Source organism: Artibeus jamaicensis, unplaced genomic scaffold (assembly GCF_021234435.1).
Source record: "Artibeus jamaicensis isolate MK-2021 breed Jamaican fruit bat unplaced genomic scaffold, CSHL_Jam_final contig_3126, whole genome shotgun sequence".
Taxonomy (NCBI): Eukaryota; Metazoa; Chordata; class Mammalia; order Chiroptera; family Phyllostomidae; genus Artibeus; species Artibeus jamaicensis.
Window position 1 is genome coordinate 13,437,206 of NW_026521723.1, and position 20,649 is coordinate 13,457,854.

Sequence of the window (20,649 nt, forward strand, 5' to 3'; positions counted from 1 at the left end):
CATTTTATACATCAAGATTACTCAGTACCTTCTACCTCTCCTTCCCCACCCACCTATCCCATCTTTTTCTTACCTTGCACGATCAAGTAAACTTGGGAGGTCTTGGGCTCATGCTGTGTCTGAACGGAGCAAGTATATGAACCCTCATCATAGACATCCACCTTCTGGATTCGAAGGCTGTATTCCAGAGAATGGCGTTTCTCCAGCTCAACCCGGGGGTCCAGAGACCACTTGTCATCCCCAGCAAAAATGATTCCAGAACGGTTCAACCAGGCCACCTTTGAGTTCTTATCTTCTACAACGCACCTGTCAGAGAAGAATAACAACATTAGAATGTTAGCCATACCTGCATCTGTATTCATTCTCCATATGATTATTAGACTCAACAAGACCAGCCAAAAAATAATTTTATGTAGGATGAGCCAGGACATGTTATTTTTTAGGGTCTTATGTATTACCACTATTTCTCCTTTAGGACCTAATTACCATTAAATGGATAGATGCCACTATATTAAACTCAATTCAGCAATATACAATGTGAGTATGAGTAATGCAGGCAAATAAAGTTAAATGGGTATTGATTTCCCACTAGGTTATCTTCTTGTCTAGGAAAAGGTCATTCACACAGAACTCCATCTGTTTAAGTACTTTGAGAATTAGATGATTGATAATGTGGCACATTTACTCAATTTTGAATTATACTTACTCTTTCATAAATATTTCCTAAAGTCTTGTGTGATGGAGTAGTCAAGTACTGCCCCACCACTGTAGGCATCAGACTAGATTTCAGAGTTTGCATCCGATCTGTACGAGTTGGATTGGAATGCCCACTCCTAGGAGGAGATGTGTGTGAGCAGGTCCAAGTAAGTGGATAGTTATCGTGTCAAGATAATCAAAGCTAACATCATCTTGCCTGAGTGTGGTTCCAGCTGCTGAGGGCAGCAAGTTCTCTGCTGGCAAGACAGCTTGCCACCAGCATTTTGGATCACATTAGAATGCATTCAATCTTTTATGGGAGATGAAGACACCCATTGTGTAGTTTATATTCCCAGGAAGATGAAGGAAACTAGTTATTGTAGAGACCTAAAAGAGTCTCTCCCTAAAACTTAAAAGAAAGGGGCAAAGAGCACAGATTAGTAAAAGGGTCAATGCTTCATGGTGAATTGTTTTCTTCAATTCTATTAAGAATCTGGAAATTTAAAAATTAAAGAAAAAATTCTCTCTATCACTTTGGCAAGATTTATGTCTGCCCCACAGAAACATTGTCCCAGCCCCTGTGCACAGCTGCAGAGCCGGCTGCTCAGCACTCTGGGGCACAAGAGATGGACAGAAGGAGCCTAGGATATGACAGCAAAACAATTAAAACACCATGTTTCCCTGTATTTTCTGAGCCAACTCAAACCTTGGTTTCCTCTCAGGTCAAAACAGCCAGGCATAGAGATTCCACACCCGTGCACAGACAGGAAATCAATGTCCTATCCACAGGCTCTTCACCATAGGGATACAGAGGCCAATTTGTATCTTTCATAAGAGAGAGGAAAGCTGAGTCATTAAAAAATCCCTATGGTACAAAAGACCTACTTACCCCATTAATTTTTGTTGAATTATGTATTTTATTTAGCATGTTTATTTTACTTAATTAGTTGGGTACCGTGGTATGCAGGCCTTTCTTTTCTTCTCAGCTTATTTATTTTCCTAAACCCAGGCAAATTAAGGTATCATTTAATATCTCCATTGCTCAGTATGAGTTTCTCTGCCATGCAGATGTTAGTGGGATTCACTACCTGCATTTGATCATTTAAAACTTCTCCATGAGGGAATGCAAAGCTAACTTCATGGACACTTGCTGTTTCTTTCCAGACTCGATATTACTTGTCCTGTTCTATTCCTTTAAGGCATCATTTCTCTGTCCTTGGTGATGTGCGTGGCACTTCTCTAATTACAACCATGGATGAATTAATTCATAGGCTGTTTTCTGCCTTCTCAATCATAAATGAAGTTGTTCATGTAGATTTACTGTGTTTTTCCTTTTTCTACTGAAAAGAATGGAAATGGACCTCTATAAATGCATTTTAAATCTCCTATCCCATTTCTCCTTGCACTTGTGTCATCTCTCCATAGCTCAACATGGCAGCAGGCAAATATCACAGACAAGTGCTTTGAATGATGTTTGACCTGGCATATGGTTCTAATGTGTTCATGTTGGGGAAAATGCCATGTAGTAGGTTATACACAAAAATGGTCCATCAATCAAATGAAGACCAAAATGTTGCCTAATTATTTAAGCTATTTGATTTGGTTATTAAGACCAAAGCTAATGTGGTGTAAAACAGTAAATGCCTGGTAAATACCTATCATGTGAACTAACGGAGTTACAGTGTAGACACAAGAGATGGTTAGCTATAGGGTGAGGCAAACATAGGTTTACAATCGTAAGTAACAGTTGCAAGTATGCAAAAAAAGTTTATTGTCCTATTATTTACCAATTATTGTATTATGTTCCATATGAACAACTGTAAACCTACTTTTGCCCACACTGTATATTTCACCCCACCCCAACCCCAAGCTCTATAGCATCCACAAGTGAATTGGGCAAATTTTCTAAGCAGCACAAGGGAAGTTTCTAAGTTGGGTCTGAGGGTCCTTTTGCTATTTTAGCTAATTTTTTCCATGAAAAATTAACATTACAACACAGACCATTATACCAAATTGTTCTCCAAGTTTCTTTTTTTAAAATATATTTTATTAATTATGCCATTACAGTTGTTCTATTCCCCCCTTCATTCCCCTCCACCCTGCACACCCCCTCCCCCAACATCCCCCCCGCTTTAGTTTATGACCACATGTCTCAAGTTCTTTAGATTCTGTATTTCCCATACTATTCTTGCCCTCCCCCCTATCTATTTTTCTACCTACCATCTATGCTACTTATTTTCTGTACCTTCTCCCCCCTCTCCTTCTCCCACTCCCTTGTTGCTAACCCTCCACGTGATCTTCATTTCTATGGTTCTGGTCCTGATATAGCTGTCCTCTTGGTTTGCTTTTGTTTTAGGTGTGATTCTTAATAACTGTGAGTTTGCTGTCCTTCCACTGTTCATCTTTTTTATCTTCTTTTTCTTTAGGTAAGTCCCTTTAACATTTCATGTAATAAGGGCTTGGTGATGATGAACTCATTGAATTTGATCTTATCTGATAAGCACTTTATCTGCCCTTCCCTTCTAAATGAAAGCTTTGCTGGATAGATCAATCTTGGATGTAGGTCTTTGGATTTCATATCTTGGAATATTTCTTTCCAGCCCCTTCTTGCCTGTAAGGTCTCTTTTGAGAAATCAGCTGACAGTCTGATGGGAACTCCTTCGTAGGTGACTGTCCCCTTATCTCTTGCTGCTTCTAGGATTCTCTCCTTCATTTTAATCTTGGCTAATATAATGATGATGTGCCTTGGTGTGTTCCTTCTTGGGTCCAACTTCTTTGGGACTCTCTGAGCTTCCTGGATTTCCTGGAAGTCTATTTCCTTTGCCAGATTGGGGAAATTCTCCTTTATTATTCGTTCAAATGAGTTTTCCACTCATGGCTGTTCCTCTTCCCCTTCTGGTATCCCTATAAATCAGATGTTGGTGCATTTAAAGATGTTTTGGAGGTTCCTAAGGCTCTCCTCATTTTTTTGAATTCTTGTTTCTTCATCCTTTTCTGTTTGGTTATTTTTTTCCTCCTTCTGGTCCACTCCTTTGATTTGAGTCCCAGTTTCCTTTCCATTACTATTGGTTTCCTGTGTATTTCCCTTCATTTCAATTAGTTTAGCTTCCCTATGTTCCTCTAATTTGTGACTAAAATCAACCAGTTCTGTGAGCGTCCTGATCACCAGTGTTTTGAACTGTGCATCTGAAAATTTGGCTATTTCTTCATCACTTAGATTTATGGGCTCTGGGGCTCTGAGTTGTTCTTGAGCCATATTTTGATCTGTTTGTGCCTGTTATGTATGAGGAGCGGAACCCTAGTTGTTCACCAGGGTAGGGCTACCCAGGTCGCTGGTTTGTAATGCTGTATGTGGGGGTAGGGTCAGAGAGGGACAATGGCAGTTCTCTCTGCCACTTTCCACCGCTGGGGCCTGCGTGGTCCATCTCACCACCGCTAGCTCCTTCACCAGTTTATCTGCTCTCGAATGTGTGACCACAGTCCGCCCTCAGTGGGTCCGCCCGCTTCTTCACACCTGGGATCCACCAACGGCTGCTGGCACACCTAGGTCAAGCGCCTGGGTCGGGTGGATCTTTCCTGCCTGACCCTGCTCTGCTGCTGGCTCTACCCCTCTTACAGGTTTGGCTGAAGGGTTCATTTTTGTTAGACTTCCATGTAGTTCAATTTTCTGTGGTTTGGCTGTGTTTTTGTTGCTAAAACTTTGTTGTTTTTAAACTTGGTTGTGTGAGAAGGTGAGGTGCTTCCACCTACGCCTCCATCTTGGTGGAAGTTCCTCAAATTGTTCTCTAAGTTTCAAGGTTAAAGTCATACTCTGAGTTCTAGGAAGACCCCTGTGATTCAAATGTACTATCTCTTTAGTCTGAAAGCATTTGTATTCCACTTTCCCACGCTTTCTGTCTCCTGGGGCATTGTTGCTTTGACACTGTATGACAGGATAGGCATCTCCTCTCACAGTGACTCAAATTATTGCTGTTAAATGAAAAAAACAGGCAGAGGTAGAGAAAGAACTAAATTTAAGTGGAGATTAATAAGGCATTGTTTTGAACTTATTTTCTTATTTCTCCTGAGTTGCTTAGTAAGTAAATAATAGGTAATGACATTGTCTATCAGGGCTACCTTTAGAAAAGGGCTCTGTAGTTTAGTTTGCCTTTATTGTAAAGGTCAAGGCCTCTTATAGTGAAGATCTTAAAATTAAGACCTTAATAAGATTCTCTGCCATGAATCTTATTCTTTATTCAGATTGCAACCTCATTCTTCATTGTTCTTGTTTCCCTTTTAACTAAAGTACATTTTGCAACCTTTTCCTTCGGCAAACTCCTACATAAAATCTGTCTCACATGTGCTCTACCTTGTGAAGTACTGTCCAGTTTCTCTGCTTGTGCTAGCATCTTAATTCTTTGTTTTTCTTCTTCTAATCATTATTGAAGAGTAAAGTACAGCTATATTACTGTCTCACAAAGAGCCTGACGCATAAAAACACTCAATAATTGTTTAATGGGTAAATGAACATACCAAGATCTTTCTCCTCTGATTTCACATTCTTAGAGATGTCCTTCTTCTAAAGCAATACTGAAGATGGAAGAATTTTACTATTCCTAGTGGTTTCATATTGAGGACTAACCACCTTCAGCAGCATAATCTAATCTCTATGAGTCAGTAGAGGACCAATGACTAAGTCATAACCAATTTTTCCACTATTCATCTCTGTTGAAATAAGTTAATTTGATTTCATTGATTTTTTTCTTTTCCCAATATACTTCACTCTGAAATTAGCAATTTTTTTTCTTTCAAGATATTAATTTCCTCATCCTCCCCATGACTGGTATGGCTCAGTGGGTTGGGCATAGACTTGCAAACTGAAAGGTCTCCAATTTGATTCCCGGTCAGGGCACATGCCTGGATTGTGGGCCAGGTTCCTGGGTTGGGGAGTGTGAGAGACAACTGATCCTTGTATCTTTCCCTCTCTTTCTCCCTCCCTTCCCCTTCCCCTAAAAATAAATAAATAACAAATAAAAAGATACCAATTTCCTCATTCTGAATGACAGCATCCAAACCAGCAATCAGGGCCAAGCAAAACTTCCCCAAAATACAGAATGAGAGAAGAATAAGTACAAACAAAATATTTTTAATGACCTACAGCTAAGCTCATCTCAGTCAAATAGATAATAACATAGTATTGCTTCTTATGTCTTGCTCTTTCTTTTCCTCTAAGGACCAGGGTCCTAAAGTTCTTATTCTTACCTTCAGTCACAGTGTTCTCTAAAAGAACTTTGCTAAAGGAAGTAACTACTATAGTTCATTAACATATTGTTAACAAAAGAGATGACAGGCCTAAAATGAAGTCGCTTGTGGTACACCCATGTCACCAAACCCAGATTTAATACCTAACCTAATTCCAGTTACAGCCTTTCCCAGGAATGTAATTTTAAACCAGTCAATATGAACCATATAAAAACAGTATTACTTGAAAGAAAAATAAATATATTTCTGTTAATTTGTAGCTGAGCTTTAACAGAGGCCTTCCAGAAACACACACTTGACTATACAATGGAGAAGGTTCTCCACTATTTGTCTCTGGGGGCTAACAGGCCAAGTACTCACTAGTACTCACCAGTCAGTACTAGTGAGGTAACCTACTACTGATAGACCCTTTCCAACCCTCCCAAAGAAGATGAGGTAATTTACTTTTTCTTGGTCCCTGCTCTTCTTGGCCTATAAAAAATTACATTTTGTAATGTTTCTTGACTTCTTACTAAATGGGATGCTTGCCCAATGCTTGAATAAAAAACAATTTGATCTTTCAATTAACTCAGTTGAATTTTGTTTTCTTAATGGTATATTCTTATATTCACTCATAGATTTCTCCTAATCATTAGTTAGCAGCAACAAAAAGGTAGGAGGAAAATAAAAGCAAGATCAAAAGATATATATTCAAATGCAAAACAACTTGGCCTGTTAGCCCCCAGAGACAAATAGTGGAGAACCTTTTCCATTGTATAGTCAAGTGTGTGTTTCTGGAAGGCCTCTGTTAGATGCAAATCTGCCTCAGGCAATGTTTAAACAAATTAACAGCCCAACAACAAAAGCAAACCAAGCCTGTATATTTTGTCCTTTCAAGTAACTCACTCAGTCTTTGTCCATCATGTTGGACAGCTAATATTATTTTACAAGAAAGGTTAGAAGAGATGAACAATCTTACATCAGCTGTTAACCCCCCTATAATATTGCTTTTGCTAAATTCTTCATTTTTAAACATCACAAAATGTCAGATACCGGTTTGCACAGAAAATGCTAGGTTGTAGAAAACAATGTTTGTTACAGTGTGTTCCTTTGCAGACCATCCACAAGTGAACTACTGCAACTTTCTCTAAAACAGGGAAATGCAGTTAACTCTGTCACTCTACAACACTAAGCCTGCTCACCCTACGTCTCCAGAGGGAGGTATGTGGTATGAATTCAGACCCAAATCTCTCCAAAAGACCTTATAGTTATCCCATTCCTTCTCAATGTCAGATGAAAAGCTAATAACAACATATCACAGGACAGAATCATTCTCCACTTAACAAATGCACTTTTACTCTCCATCCTTGGGAAACAGCCATAGTGGAGGCATAGGATTTGAAGAGCTGTTTGTTGCCTGGGATCCCAGGTGCTTTCACAGCAGACTGCAGTGTTAGAAACAAGGTGGAAAATGTGCTTGAGTATCATCAGCAGGCACAAACCTTGAAGAGTCAACTATTCTCTAAAAGCCTTTTGAAAGTTTGATTGGGGTGTGAAATAGTTAGCACATTGAAGACACTGAGGCTTCTGGCTAGGGAGGAAGCAGTTTTTTGATTTGCCTAGGAAAAACTTTTTGCCACAGCTGGTGATAGGATAAAGGCAGACAAGCTGCCAGCCAACCCTTTGAGACTGTTCCAACCACAGTAGAAGCATAATGCAACAGAAGTAACTGCCACAAAGACACCCCAGCTTCCCATGCTGTCTACTTCTCCCAACTATGTCCCTGTGAATAGAAACAGTTCTGGATAGACAATAGGACAGTTGGCTGTGGCCAACTTTAGAATCACTTAATAAATGATTTCAAAATATTCCTACTTTGAGGCTTGGACCTAGTATACTCCATGTGAAAGTAGATTTTCACAAAGTCATACAGTTTTTGACCTTAGTAGTCTGTTCTTTTTATTTTCCTTCCTTCTCTTTCTTTTAACACTTATTTTTAGCCATAGGTCATGAAAAATTTGTTCAGTATATTATTTGCAAAGATGTGCAAGACTATTTTTTTCTGTTTCATTAATTCTGCTAATTTACCAATTAACTGGGTAATGACTTTCACTTCCTTTTCACTACTCTCCTGATAAGAGCCTTCAGTGAGCTCGAGGTGGCTATGATGAATGTTGGTGCAACATCAAGAGGACTTTGGTGACATGCTGGCAGCATTTGAAAACCACTCTGCTTCTGCTAACTGGCACTAAACTTTCAGAGGCAAAGTTAGGGAAATGAAGTGAAGGGGTTAGATAACATAAGACAGCTTCTCCCTCCAGTATGTGAAAGATAATTACTCAGTGGGATTTACCTGGACAGAAACCACATTCTGTGATGACGCCTGCTTTCTTGCAGGAGTAAGTCTTCCTGTCTGGATAACAAATCAGAAAGGTGCATTCCAACCTGGAATGCTGAATGACAGAGAAATTGGAGCTCCACAGATGCTTTAACAAGGGAGTTCAAGGTCAAAACAGGGATACCCCTTAGAAATGTGGTCCTGGGACCAAAGCTGACAAAAAACAACGATTCTTTTAGTGATAGTATACAAATATGTGTAGCTTAACAAGGGAACTCAAATGCGTGATGAAGGGCCGGATGGGAGAGAAGAACAGAATTCAACCTAACTATGCTTTCTAAAACAGTGGGTACATCTTTTTTTTAGACCCCAAAGGAGGGGATTGGGAGGGAAAGCAAACTTCCAGATGACTATGACAGTCAAAGTAATACAAGATCTAGAAATTAGAATGGCTCACATTCTGAAAAACAGTCCTTAATTTAACAATTCAATGTTACAATCCCTACTCAACCCTTTAGTATTTTAATAGATGGATCCTTTGATCCACAGAACTCATGCCCTCTTATGCTTTTTAGAAACATTGTAACCAGCCTAGGAAGTTTGCAATCAGGAAGACTAGATCTGGTGGGATCTGCAAAACAGGTGTGAGGAGTCCCAAGGATTGTCAGTAATTAGAGAAGGAAGGCAGGAAAGAGTTGGGTTTGAAAAGAGCATCATCCAGGAAGTTGACTTTGCTCTATCCAGGGAATCTTCTTTCAAACACCTGGGCCAACCCACCCCACAATGCCTCTGTCAATATCTATAGTTCTCTTTTACTCCACACAGACCATTTTAAAAACAAACATTTACAACCTATTAGATCTACCCATAACTGATTTAAGTATTATTTTAACCTTTTCATTGTTTATGTGTAAATAACTGCCGTGACTTTAGCTTTTGACCATTTAAATGTGAGTTTGTGTTATATTCATATTCCTAATAATTCTGAAATATTTTCCTAAGTACTAGGAAGTTTGAGGTTGTGAAATTCCAGCATTCAGATGCTTTTTAAAAAATGTATTCAGGCAGATGAAGAAAACCAGAAATGTGTTCATATCAAATAAACATGAGAGAGCGTGTGACAAAAAGAAAGAAGGAACTCCAACTCAGCATCAGAGGATGTGAGAAATAGAGTGAGAAAGCAGAGAGAGAGAGAGAGGTGCACAGAGCAACTATACACACCCAGACAAAGGAGCTTATATAAAAAGCCAAAGGAAATTCCAGAATAGATATTCAGAATGACTGGTTTTTAAGTAGGAGATATAGAAAAGAGAAATAAGAGTACTGGTGTTCGGGCATGTTAGATCATGCTCTCTCTTAATTTCAGGTCTTGCCACCTCCCATACCGCTCTGAAACAGCAAGCTTGAAGGATCAGTAAATGGAGTAGGGTACAGAAGTCTAGAAACTCAGAAGTATTCTCACTGTATGTTCTTTGGTTCTCAAATAACACACATTATGTGCCAAATTTTCAGAAAAGATAGAAATAAAATCAATCTGAATATTAACAATGCTTAGTTCTGGTGATTTATATTTAAAGTGATACAGTCACACTTATGTTTAATTAGAATCATATTGAACTTACAACTTATAAATGTATACACTTATACAAATGCATATAATGTTATACTGTACTTTTAAAAATAATTGTATTAGACAAATAGTGCAAGTTAATCATAGCATAATATACTTTCCTTCTTACCTATTTACCAAGTAGCTCTTAAAAGTGTGCCCATAAAATAGGGATTCTGGGACAACCCACGCTAATGCCTGTGTAGTACACCATGCATGAGGTTAGCATAATGTTAACTCACTCTGCTCAGTAAAGTTAAACTTATGTGGAAGAGTCATTTCCCTAGGCCAGCCATGACCCTCCCTCACTACCACTCTTAGGATTTATAACTGATTCCTAGGGTGTCTCTAATGAGCACTGGACTGTGTCCCCAATGTATGTGCACTGATGTGTGGTATGGAATTCCAAAGTCAGTACAGTGTAATGAGGAAAAGTAGTCTCAGGAAGTTAAAATCTCAACTCCACAACACATCAGCTATAATAATTTAGGGAAATTATTTCACATCTCTAAGTCTCAATATCTCCATTGGTTTGTTTGTTGTGACTTAATAAATTGTTAAATATAAATCCCTGAGATTAATATCTGGCATATGAAAAGGAATAAAAAGTGTTATAAATTATCACTGATACTGACATTGTTATTATTATTATTATTGCTATTATATTCACTAGTCACAAAATGGAATGAGAAAAGATGGGATATGAGACATTTTTTTCTGACTCTAATAGGTCAATGATTGCTAGATACAAGTAGCAATGAGGAGGGTCTCAAGAAGGTTCACTCTGGGGAAAACACTGACTGAGATGTAATTTACTGAGATGACCTTCTAAATGGGAAAAAAACACATTAGAAGACTACATTGAGAATGCGGAACTTTATCTAAGCCCTACATTCCCAGAAAGCAAGAATGATTAACACCAATCCCCTACCCCACCTTTGCACCCTGCCCCCCACCTCATCACCACTTTTGTATTCCAGGAAGTGGAAAAGTGCAAAGGCCCCCAGTGCTCTCACAGAACATGAGGTAAGACTCATTCCTATTCTTCTGCATGACCTCCATGAGGCTCTGATGACTCCCTGGCCCTATGAAACCCTGGCTCTCTTGTTTCTTCTTACTGCAATGATGTGAATAACATCATTTCTGTAACAGTCTGGTGCCTTTTGTCTTTTACAAGTATCATAAAGTTCCCTGTGCTGGGTTTCCCTTTGGAAACTTGGTCTGGGAGCAGTGCCCAGGGCAATCCTGGACAGTGAGTGAGATGGCAGGGAGAAGTTAAAAAAAGAAGGCTTTGTCCTCATTTGGGTGTGAGCCTGCTCACTACATATTATCCCTTATTTCACAAAAGATATGCATTCCAGAAATGCATTTTTTCTAGTGTCTTAGTGACAGCTATTAGAAAACCAGAAATCCCTGAATATGATAAAATCGTGGGATGTAATAAAAATCAAATACTTAAGAAAATGGTTTTAGCACTTTTTATACTCACATATTTAAAAGAAATAGTAATTCTGCTTTTATGAAATGCTAAAAGCAGTACTCTCAGCACTTACAATTTTATCATACCCACCATATTGGTCACAGTGAAAATACTGAAAGGGACAGCCTTAGGCAGATTTTAGATTTCAGTGGTCTGCCTACACTTCAGATCACTCCTTTGTGTGCGTCATAAAGTCAGGGATTTGGCATTCTTTGTCTTTTCAGTTGAGTTATTATGTCAGCAGGGTGTAGAATCCCTGGATTTTATTATGTTTTTCTTTATTTTATGTTGCTGGGTCAATAGCTGAGTATTGCTAGAATAACTTGCAAATGTAGATGCTTTTAAATAGTATTTTATAAAGAGGAAGAAATCATTTTGCTTATTATTCATCTCTTTATAATTGTTTGTAGGTTTTGAAGGTTTTTGGAAAACTTTAAATAAAATCTTTAGTTTAGCTCAGATTATATGAAGTGATAAAATAAAAACAATGTGACTTGTACTTGGGGGATTTATTTTTTCTTGAAATAAGCCAACACACCTATGTTACTTTTAATAGAGACCAAATAGGAAGCAAAGCTGGAAGGGGTCTTAAGAATGAAAAGTAAAGGCTAGTGTTTGTTGAGCATCTAGTTTGTGCCAGGCACTGCTCAAATATATTTATGCTATTAGATTTAAATCTCACAACAATTCATGTGAGGGGTAAGTACTCTGATTATCCCCATTGTGCAGAAGAAAGTGAGTCACCAGTCAATGACATTGCTCATGGAACTTGGTCAATAAATGGTGGTTCTGGGAATGTCATTTAGTCCATTCTAAACTTTTTGTTTTCTATATCTGTTACTCTTCTTTGCCTCTGTCCTAAGTTCAGTCTTTTATTTTCTCTAGTCCGTAGTATTCTTTTTTATGTTCATTTATTCATTTTGGTGAAACATATCTTCCAATAACTTCTTGATTAAGATGTGTGACATGTATTCATTATTTTATAAATTTTATGTCTATCAATCAAATGTAAAGGGAAAAATTCAACTTTGTTCAGTTAAGAGCTCTAGATTCAAAATTATTTTCCTCCACAATTTTGAAATTATTTCCATTCTAAACGGCAGTTTGCTATTGAGAAGTCCAAAATCAATTTGATAGCTCATCCTTTGAATGTGACTTGCTTTCCTGTTTTTATTCCTCCTTACTTGGATGCTTACTGTCTTCTCTTTGTCCCAGTATTTTGAAAATTCAAGGCAAAGTATTTACCTTGGGTGGGTTACTTCCATTGCATTTTTAAGCATTTAGACCTGGAAACTCATGTTCTTCAAGAAATTTTTATTGAGCTCTTTCATGAGTGATTTCTGCCCTTCCTTTTTCTCTACTTTCTTTTTCAATAATTACTATTATTTGGAGTGCAGGTCTTCTGCACTGCTTTTGTAATGTAATCTTTTTTCCCTCTACTTTCCCTGTTTTTTTTGCCTCCACTTCCTGAGTGATTTCTCAATGTCCAGTGTCAATGTTCATTGAGTTTTTCATTTCTACCATCATATTTTAAATTTCCAAGATCTTTTGTATATGGGTGTAATATCTTACATTGTCTAAGAACAGTAACAATATTTAAATGCTTTTCCTTACTCAAATCCTCTCTCTTTTCTTCAAGTTGCTTTTATCTTTTTCTTTTTGGTTTCTCTCATTGCTAAGGCATTCCTTGGGTATCTGGTAATCTTTTTTGCTATTAATATTTAATATAGGGAATAAAATATAAGCAAATCTTAGAAGACTCATTGGCCATGTCAAAAATTTGATTATCATAGGCTTCCATGCCAGAGAATCCATGTATAGATACTTTAGCAAACCTGTCTAGCTGAGTCCCACCTTCCAATTATCCCATAGAAGTGCCAGAAAATGGAGTGAAGCCCACCCAGACCCTGCAAACCAATTGTGGGCTGAATTGCATAAAGTGCCCTCAGTCAACACCACATGGACAAGAAGAATCACCTAGTCAAACCTTGTTCAAATTCCTGGATCTTGAGATATAACAAAGTGGTTGTTGTTCGAAGCAACTAAGATTTGGGTAATTTTGTGTGTAGCAATGGATAATCAAAACATTACATTTATATGAATTTACATGGATAGGTGATGTCTCAAATGCTGATAAGTTAAAATAAATGCAATTTGTAGAATGACTTAAAATAATGATTGGAAATGCTGATGGTTGAGGTGGGACTTTCTGACAGGGAGCTTTACTAGAAGGTTCCTTACAGGAACAGCACAGCCTCCCCCCTTCCTGTTATTTATTATCATTATTTTATGTTTTACTTTTAATTACAGTTATGTTCAGTATTACTTTGTATTTTGTGTTAGTTTCATGTTGGCTAGAGGGTAAGGGGTTGGGGACTGGGTGAAAAAGGAAGGGATCAAGAAGTACAAGATAGTAGGTACAGAATAATCACAGGAACATTATTATTTTTAGAACAATTTTAGATTTACAGAACAATTGCAAAGTCAGTGCAAACTTTCCATAAACTCCACATCAATTTTTCCTTATTAGTAACATATTATATTAGTATGTTACATTTGTCATAATTAAAGGTAAGAGTCATACAACATTCTGCATAAAAGGTAAAATCTAGCTGCCAATATTCTGAAGTCTCAGTGGAAAATTAAAGCTGGGTTTCATACTTGATGTGAAAGTATCATGTACCCAACTTTCAGCTGAATCTGGTTCCCCCTGCACGGACACCCTGTTTTACTTTCTCCAAAGAACTAACCTAGATCACTTTGCTTAGTTTAGTTAAGGAGAGTCAGCCAGGAAAATGAACAAAGGAAGAGATCTAGGGATTTAACTAATTTAAAAATATCATTCAAACAATTTTGCTTATTTTAGTTGCCCCTCAACCTCCACCTTGATTTTCCCTTATTTCCATTAGTCTACAGTTCTGCCAATTCCTAAACACTGTGGTGAATTTTTAATAATTGTTTAGGCTATTAGTTGTTTCTGCTTTTTTCTCCCGTTTTCTCACCTCAACCCAACCCCACCCCCTCCTCCCACTCTGTCAATCTCTATAACATTGTGTCCATGGGTTGTGCACATATGTTCTTTGGTTAATCCCTTCATCATCTTTCATCTAGCTCCTTGGCTTCCCTCTGGTAACTATCAATCTGTTCCATATATCCACACTTCTGTTTCTATTTTGTTCATTAGTTTATTATGTTCATTAGATTCCACATATAAGTGAGATCATGTGGTATTTGACCTTCACTGACTGGCTTACTTCGCTTAGCATAATATTCTCCAGGTCCAATCCTGCTGTTTCAAAGGGTAAGAATTTCCTCTTTTTTACTGCTAAATAGTACTCCATTATGTGGATGTACCATAGCTTTTTAATCTATTCATCTGCTGATGGGAACCCTGTGCTCGGAACATAGGGGTGCAATACTCTTTTTGTATTGGTGTTTCAGGATTATTAGAATATATTCCCAGAGGTGAAATAGCTGGGCCAAAGGGGAGTTCATTTTTAATATTTTGAGGATACTTTATATTGTTTTATACAGTGGTTGCACCAGTCTGCATTTCCACCAACAGTGCACTAAGGTTCCCTTTTCTCCACATTCTTGCCAACACTTGTTTTATGTGGATTCATTAATGTAGCCATTCCAATAGATGTGCAATGATATCTCATCATGGTTTTAAGTTGCATTTCTCTGATGGTTAGTGATGTCAGATATGCAAAATAAAATGCTGTGGGGATTTTGAGGGAAGAATTCGTTTAGTCTCAGCCCTCCTTGTTATTGGCTTAGGTCTTAGCATTTTCATGGTTGCTTAAACAGTTTCACTCATCCAACTGCCTTACAGCTTCCAATATTGATTTTGCTTTATTCTCTGGTCTTGTTCTCCCAACTCCCTTCTATATTTGTCTTTAGGAAAAGAAAATACCTGTATAACAGGTTTAGTAGAGTTTTGGGGAGAGCAAATTGGATGTGTGTTCAGTCTGCCATCTTTTCACAGTTTCACTCAGATTCACAGAGACTCTGTGTCCCGATTACCCACACACAGGCCTGATGAAGAGTAGGAGACAAATACTAATTGAGTGTTGCATAAATGAAAATAGGAAGCAGAGTCAGGACTGAAATACAAATCTGAACCCAATTTAATTTTTTTTACATGGCACTCAAATTCCATTCCTTATCAATTATAAGGTTTGTTATCTTCAATATTTAAAATGGAATTTTTGATCATAAGATTTTGCAGATCAGTGCTTCTCAAACTGTTATGTGCATACAAATACCCTAGGGATCTTTTAAAATGCAGATTCTGATTTAGTAAGTCTGGGCTGAATCTCTGCTGGTCGGGGACCACAAACTTGCAATGCTAGAATGTTTATTAATAGATAAATAGCACTATATATTCTAACATTAAAAATGCCATTGCATATTTTATTTCTATTGTAGAAGTTCTATTTGCATAACAATCACATCACAATCAGGACTTGGATAGCAAGAAGTTGAGCTGTCCTGGGGAAAAGAAGAACTGGAAGCACAGGTCAATCTACCAGTTAAATAAAAATGTAGGATGTAATGTGAAAATGCAACCAGTATGTATATTCACTTGAAGCTGACTGCACAGAGCCATATTTATGATAACTCTATCATTCATGTGCATATATTTTGTAAATATGGTTTGTGTACAAAGCACATATTTAGTGAACTAACCTCAACATTTGTTTTATTTCATCTTTCTTATTCTCATTTTTTGGTTTTCATTTCTTTGTTTTAATAAATATTATTTTCATGCATAGTTAAGCCATCTTAAATCAATTTGGTATAAGGTATAAAATACTGTGTATAATATAGAGAGGTATATATTACACACATACATTTACATGTATGTAGTTATTTAATAATTATTAGGCCCAACCATTTCATCACAGATAACAGTCTTTACAATCTTGTGGCTATCTAATAAAATAAAGTTTCTAGTGGAATGTATGAGGTCTGTCTGGAAAGTATCCAGCCATGCAATATGAAAAATAGAGACATTTATTAAGAGGATACAAGATACAAGAAACACTGTACATAGGACAATGATGCCCCAATCCCCTTCAAAGTAGGCACCTTGGAACTTCACACAGTTCTTTTTCCCAGTCACCATCAGCTGCCCTATCATATTTTCCGGAATCTCTTTCCTTTCAAAGGTGATTTAAGTTTTAGGAAAAGGCAGAAGTCACAGGGCACCAAATGTGGGCTGTAGAGAAGCTGAGTAACTTGAGTGATTTGATGTTTTGCCAAAAATCTCTGCACGAGACATGATGCATGAGAGGTATGATGTGGTGATGAAACTGCCAATCACCACTTGTCCATAGCTGCAGCCTTCTGAATCATCCAAATAGTTTCCACAGAAGAGAGTTCAAGCTAAATGCAAAGCTTGATGCAAATACGTTGCTCAGTCATTTTGAATGTGATAGCCACACAGAACACATGCTCACTCAACTACGTCTGCCATACCCACTGACTAGTACAGTGAAGTCGTCATTGTTCACATATGCACATTCCAGTCCACTCTCTTTGGCTGCCAGGTTACATGTGCAAACCATTCTTGTTATATTAACAATGGTTGGACTTTTTCCAGACAGAATATATATATATACACACACACACACACACACACACATATATATATATATATATATATATATATATATATACACACACATATAACTCACAGTGGAATGCAAAAAAATACATATATATATGTGTGTGTATGTATCTATAAGTCTACTTAACTTCTACTTACAAACACTCCAAATAAACACATATGAAAAATTTGGGTTTGGGTTCAGGGGTTTTAAGAACATCACAGAGTTTTTAAAATTTTTCCTTAGACCCTGAGTAAAAAGCAAACAAACAAATAAAATTTTCAATTCTTCTACTATCATCATGACTTGAGACAGGCAGCCATTCTGATATTTTTGCTAACTCCCTTTATTTTACTTCTGTGCTTATCAAGTGACCCTCTGATTACAGAGTATCATCAGTTTCAGATGGATGGAATATACTGTGAAGCCCATTCACTTAATCCATGGGAACCTTAGGTTAAGAGCACTCAGGTGGAGGGAGAGATGATGCCCTAGAATTGGGAGATCACAACCCCTTCAGTTATTTTATCCCAATCACATTTCATTTGAGGGTACTTTTCTCATTACTTGAACTCGCTGGCCTTTCAGCAAAGCTTTTTACCCAATAGTAGTTGCCAGTGGTAAGATCTTAAGCTGAAAACTGAAATACTGCCTTCTTGCTTGGCACTGGGAATAAAAGATAAGCACTTTATTAGTCTATAAATATTGGGCCTAGCAACAAGTTTGCAACTTTTCTGACCTTTCCAGTAAACACAAACACAAACTTCATAGGTCATAAAAATTTGTTTATTCTCAACAATAAGTCAGTTCTGGGATATATGATAGACTGTAATCCATACAATTTTTACTTTATCTAAACTATCTTATAAATCTTAAAAAAATAAATCACAAACTACTCCCATGATGAGAATAGTAACTGACAATGTTTGGTTGGCACAGTATATTTCCTTCTCTGAAGAGTTCTCTAGAACCTAAAAATGGTTGCTTACATGTAATGAGATGCTCAGATGTTGCCAAGCATTTCTCTTTGTGCATTACAAGTATTATTATCTCAACAAAACTTTCTACTAGCAATGCTGTGAGGTAGGCATTACTTTTATGTCCATTTTAGAAATGACAAAATTGGTAAGTTAAGCAATTCACCTAAGTCATACAGCTTTAAATAGCACAAACAGGTCAAAACTGGTGCAGGCTGGCTCTGGAGCCTATACATTTCATTATTTTATAACAGGTACTCCCTCCTCAGAGGCCTCACTGAATAAAAACAAAAATCAAGGTATTAAAACATTGAAGACAAGATAAGTGTGGAATAATAGGGGATGTTGATTTAATAATATTGGTTGAATTTACTTTAATTCTATGCTGTCATTAAAATGCAGGTTGAAGAAATAAATAGTGGGCTGGTAAAATATTCAAATACACTACTGAATGAATAAAGCAAACATACTCTACAATAAAGCACATTTATACATACACACAAAAAAACAAACACACACAAATACAGGATATATATCAAAATGTTATTATGATAATTACCATAATGGTGGTAAATAGGTAGTTTTCATTTATTTTCTCAAGAATGCTCTTCTGATCTTGAGACAGGTGACTTTTTTTTGGCTTTTAGTGTTTAGTCTAAATGTCCCCTTTTCGAAGAGGCCTTCCCTGATGTGCTGGTCTGAAGTAGACACCCAGATGCTCTCTGCATCTCCAAATGATAAGCACTCTATCATACTTATGACACTTTAATATTAATTATATTTTCCTATAAATTATTACATAGGTTTTGACTTTTCTGTCATCTCCACTATAAGCAACCTACATGACCATGTCCCTTTTGCTCACATCTGTATATTTCCATGATTTAGAAAGCTGCATGGGGGTTCTGTAACTATGTATTAAATAAACAAGTGAACAAGTGACAAAGAAATTATATATCTACAACCTAACACATTTTTAAAACCTGTTACTTAACCATAGCAAAGCTCAACTTCAAATTTAACCAAACAAAGTTCTAAGCTTCTGTCCCTTCAGCCACCCCCACATTGCTCCTAGTATCACATGTAACTGGGTACCCACTGAACTATGGTAGCCATGGTAGCGTGGACAGAGGATCCCATTCCTTGGGTTACATGTAGGTTTGAAAGACTTGTAAAAAAATTCCTCTATAGTGATAAAAGATACATAAGTGATAATATAAACTGTAGAGACTCAGAGGAAAGACTAGCTTTTTGTGAGTTACTTTCTAAAATGGAGAAGCCAAAATAGTTTTTTAAAATTTATTTTTGAGATATCAAAAAATTATAAAAACAATTCTCATGGTAAAAATCAACAATAGTAAATGACTAGTGTTTGGTCATGTCCCTTCTGCCCATTTATAACTAATAACCAAAGGTAGTGTGAGCTGTCTTCACATTTGGACACAAGTGATTTCATTTAATAGGAGCTTTGGGAAAGTGGCCCATAACACCTGCAGTCATGGGGCTCAACTAAAGCAGTTTTTCCCTAGAGACATATAGTTTATCCTCTGTATATATTCTCAACATAACTTTTACTTCTGTCAATTCATATGGAAAGAAATAGCAAGGAAAATTTAGGTTTTTCAACTTCAATGACATTCCAACAGTAAGCAAAGCTATAACACCACATGGGAAATATTATGAGGTGGAAGAAAGTTGAAGATAAAGAACAATTATTTGTTTATCATGGAACATGAAGAACAAAAACAATTTTGCTTTAATTGTTACACTATTTCCTATACCTCTTTCTCTATAACTATTGTGAATCAAAAGTTTTCGCTTGAATTGTTTTTACCTTAAATGAATGTGTATACAGGGTACTAAACTGGAGGAAAAAAATCACTATATTCCTTGAGATTTTGTTAGCATAACAGATACTAGGTTTACTCAACCTACCTTTGGAGTAAGCCCTAACTACTTTGGCTTTAATATTGTATGATAGTCTCATAAATTTTGAGATGACTTAAGCAAATGAGTTTCAGATAATATAAGATATATTTGGAGGAAAGCTTTGTTATCTAAGGAACTACAGAATTACAACTCTGGGACAAGGGGCCATATGCCTTCCTTACCATCAAATTATGATTTGGAGAACAAATCTTATGCACTCAGGATCTATAAGAATACAAGTTTGGGACAAATGCTTCCTTATCACCTTACATAGTTAGACTGCTAGGCATAAAAGCAAAACATAAGAAATTCTTTTCATATGTTTGGTAGAAGGTGGACTTCTCATTTAGAAAAAAACAATGGAACACTCAGTATTGTCCATGATGTGCAAAGAGGACAAGTAACTCACTTGAATGCAGAGAGGCCCACAAAAGTTGTAAGTCTTTATCAGCTGAAACTTTTGCAGTTTGAATAGATGATCTACCACTTTCATACTCTAGAAACCTGAAGATAGCATTACTTCTAACTCGTAAAAATTATCTGTGGGCTCTGAGGTCTTCTGAGTTTCTTCAAAGTTAGACTAAAGTATTACGCTCTTGTCTTAAACCAATCTAGTCTTGGTGAAATAATCCAGGTTAAGGTCATTGTCTCAAACCTTGAAATGTTTATTTAAATTAAATCATTTGGGAAAAATTAAATCTAAATATATATATCCTTAGCACTTAAGCATTTTAAGTTAATTAAAATGTAAATAACATTGAAAACATTTTAGGGACTGATTCACC

General features: G+C 36.9%; 1 protein-coding gene across 2 annotated transcripts in view; it reads right to left on the reverse strand.

Moving 5' to 3' along the window:
* LSAMP (limbic system associated membrane protein) overlaps positions 1-20,649 on the reverse strand; it is a 637,805-nt gene that overhangs the window by 311,094 nt on the left and 306,062 nt on the right. For both annotated transcript variants that reach the window (XM_053663164.1, XM_053663163.1), the window contains exon 2: positions 74-306. In XM_053663164.1, the coding sequence (XP_053519139.1) occupies positions 74-306 (233 nt within the window). The remainder of the gene's footprint in view (positions 1-73; positions 307-20,649) is intronic.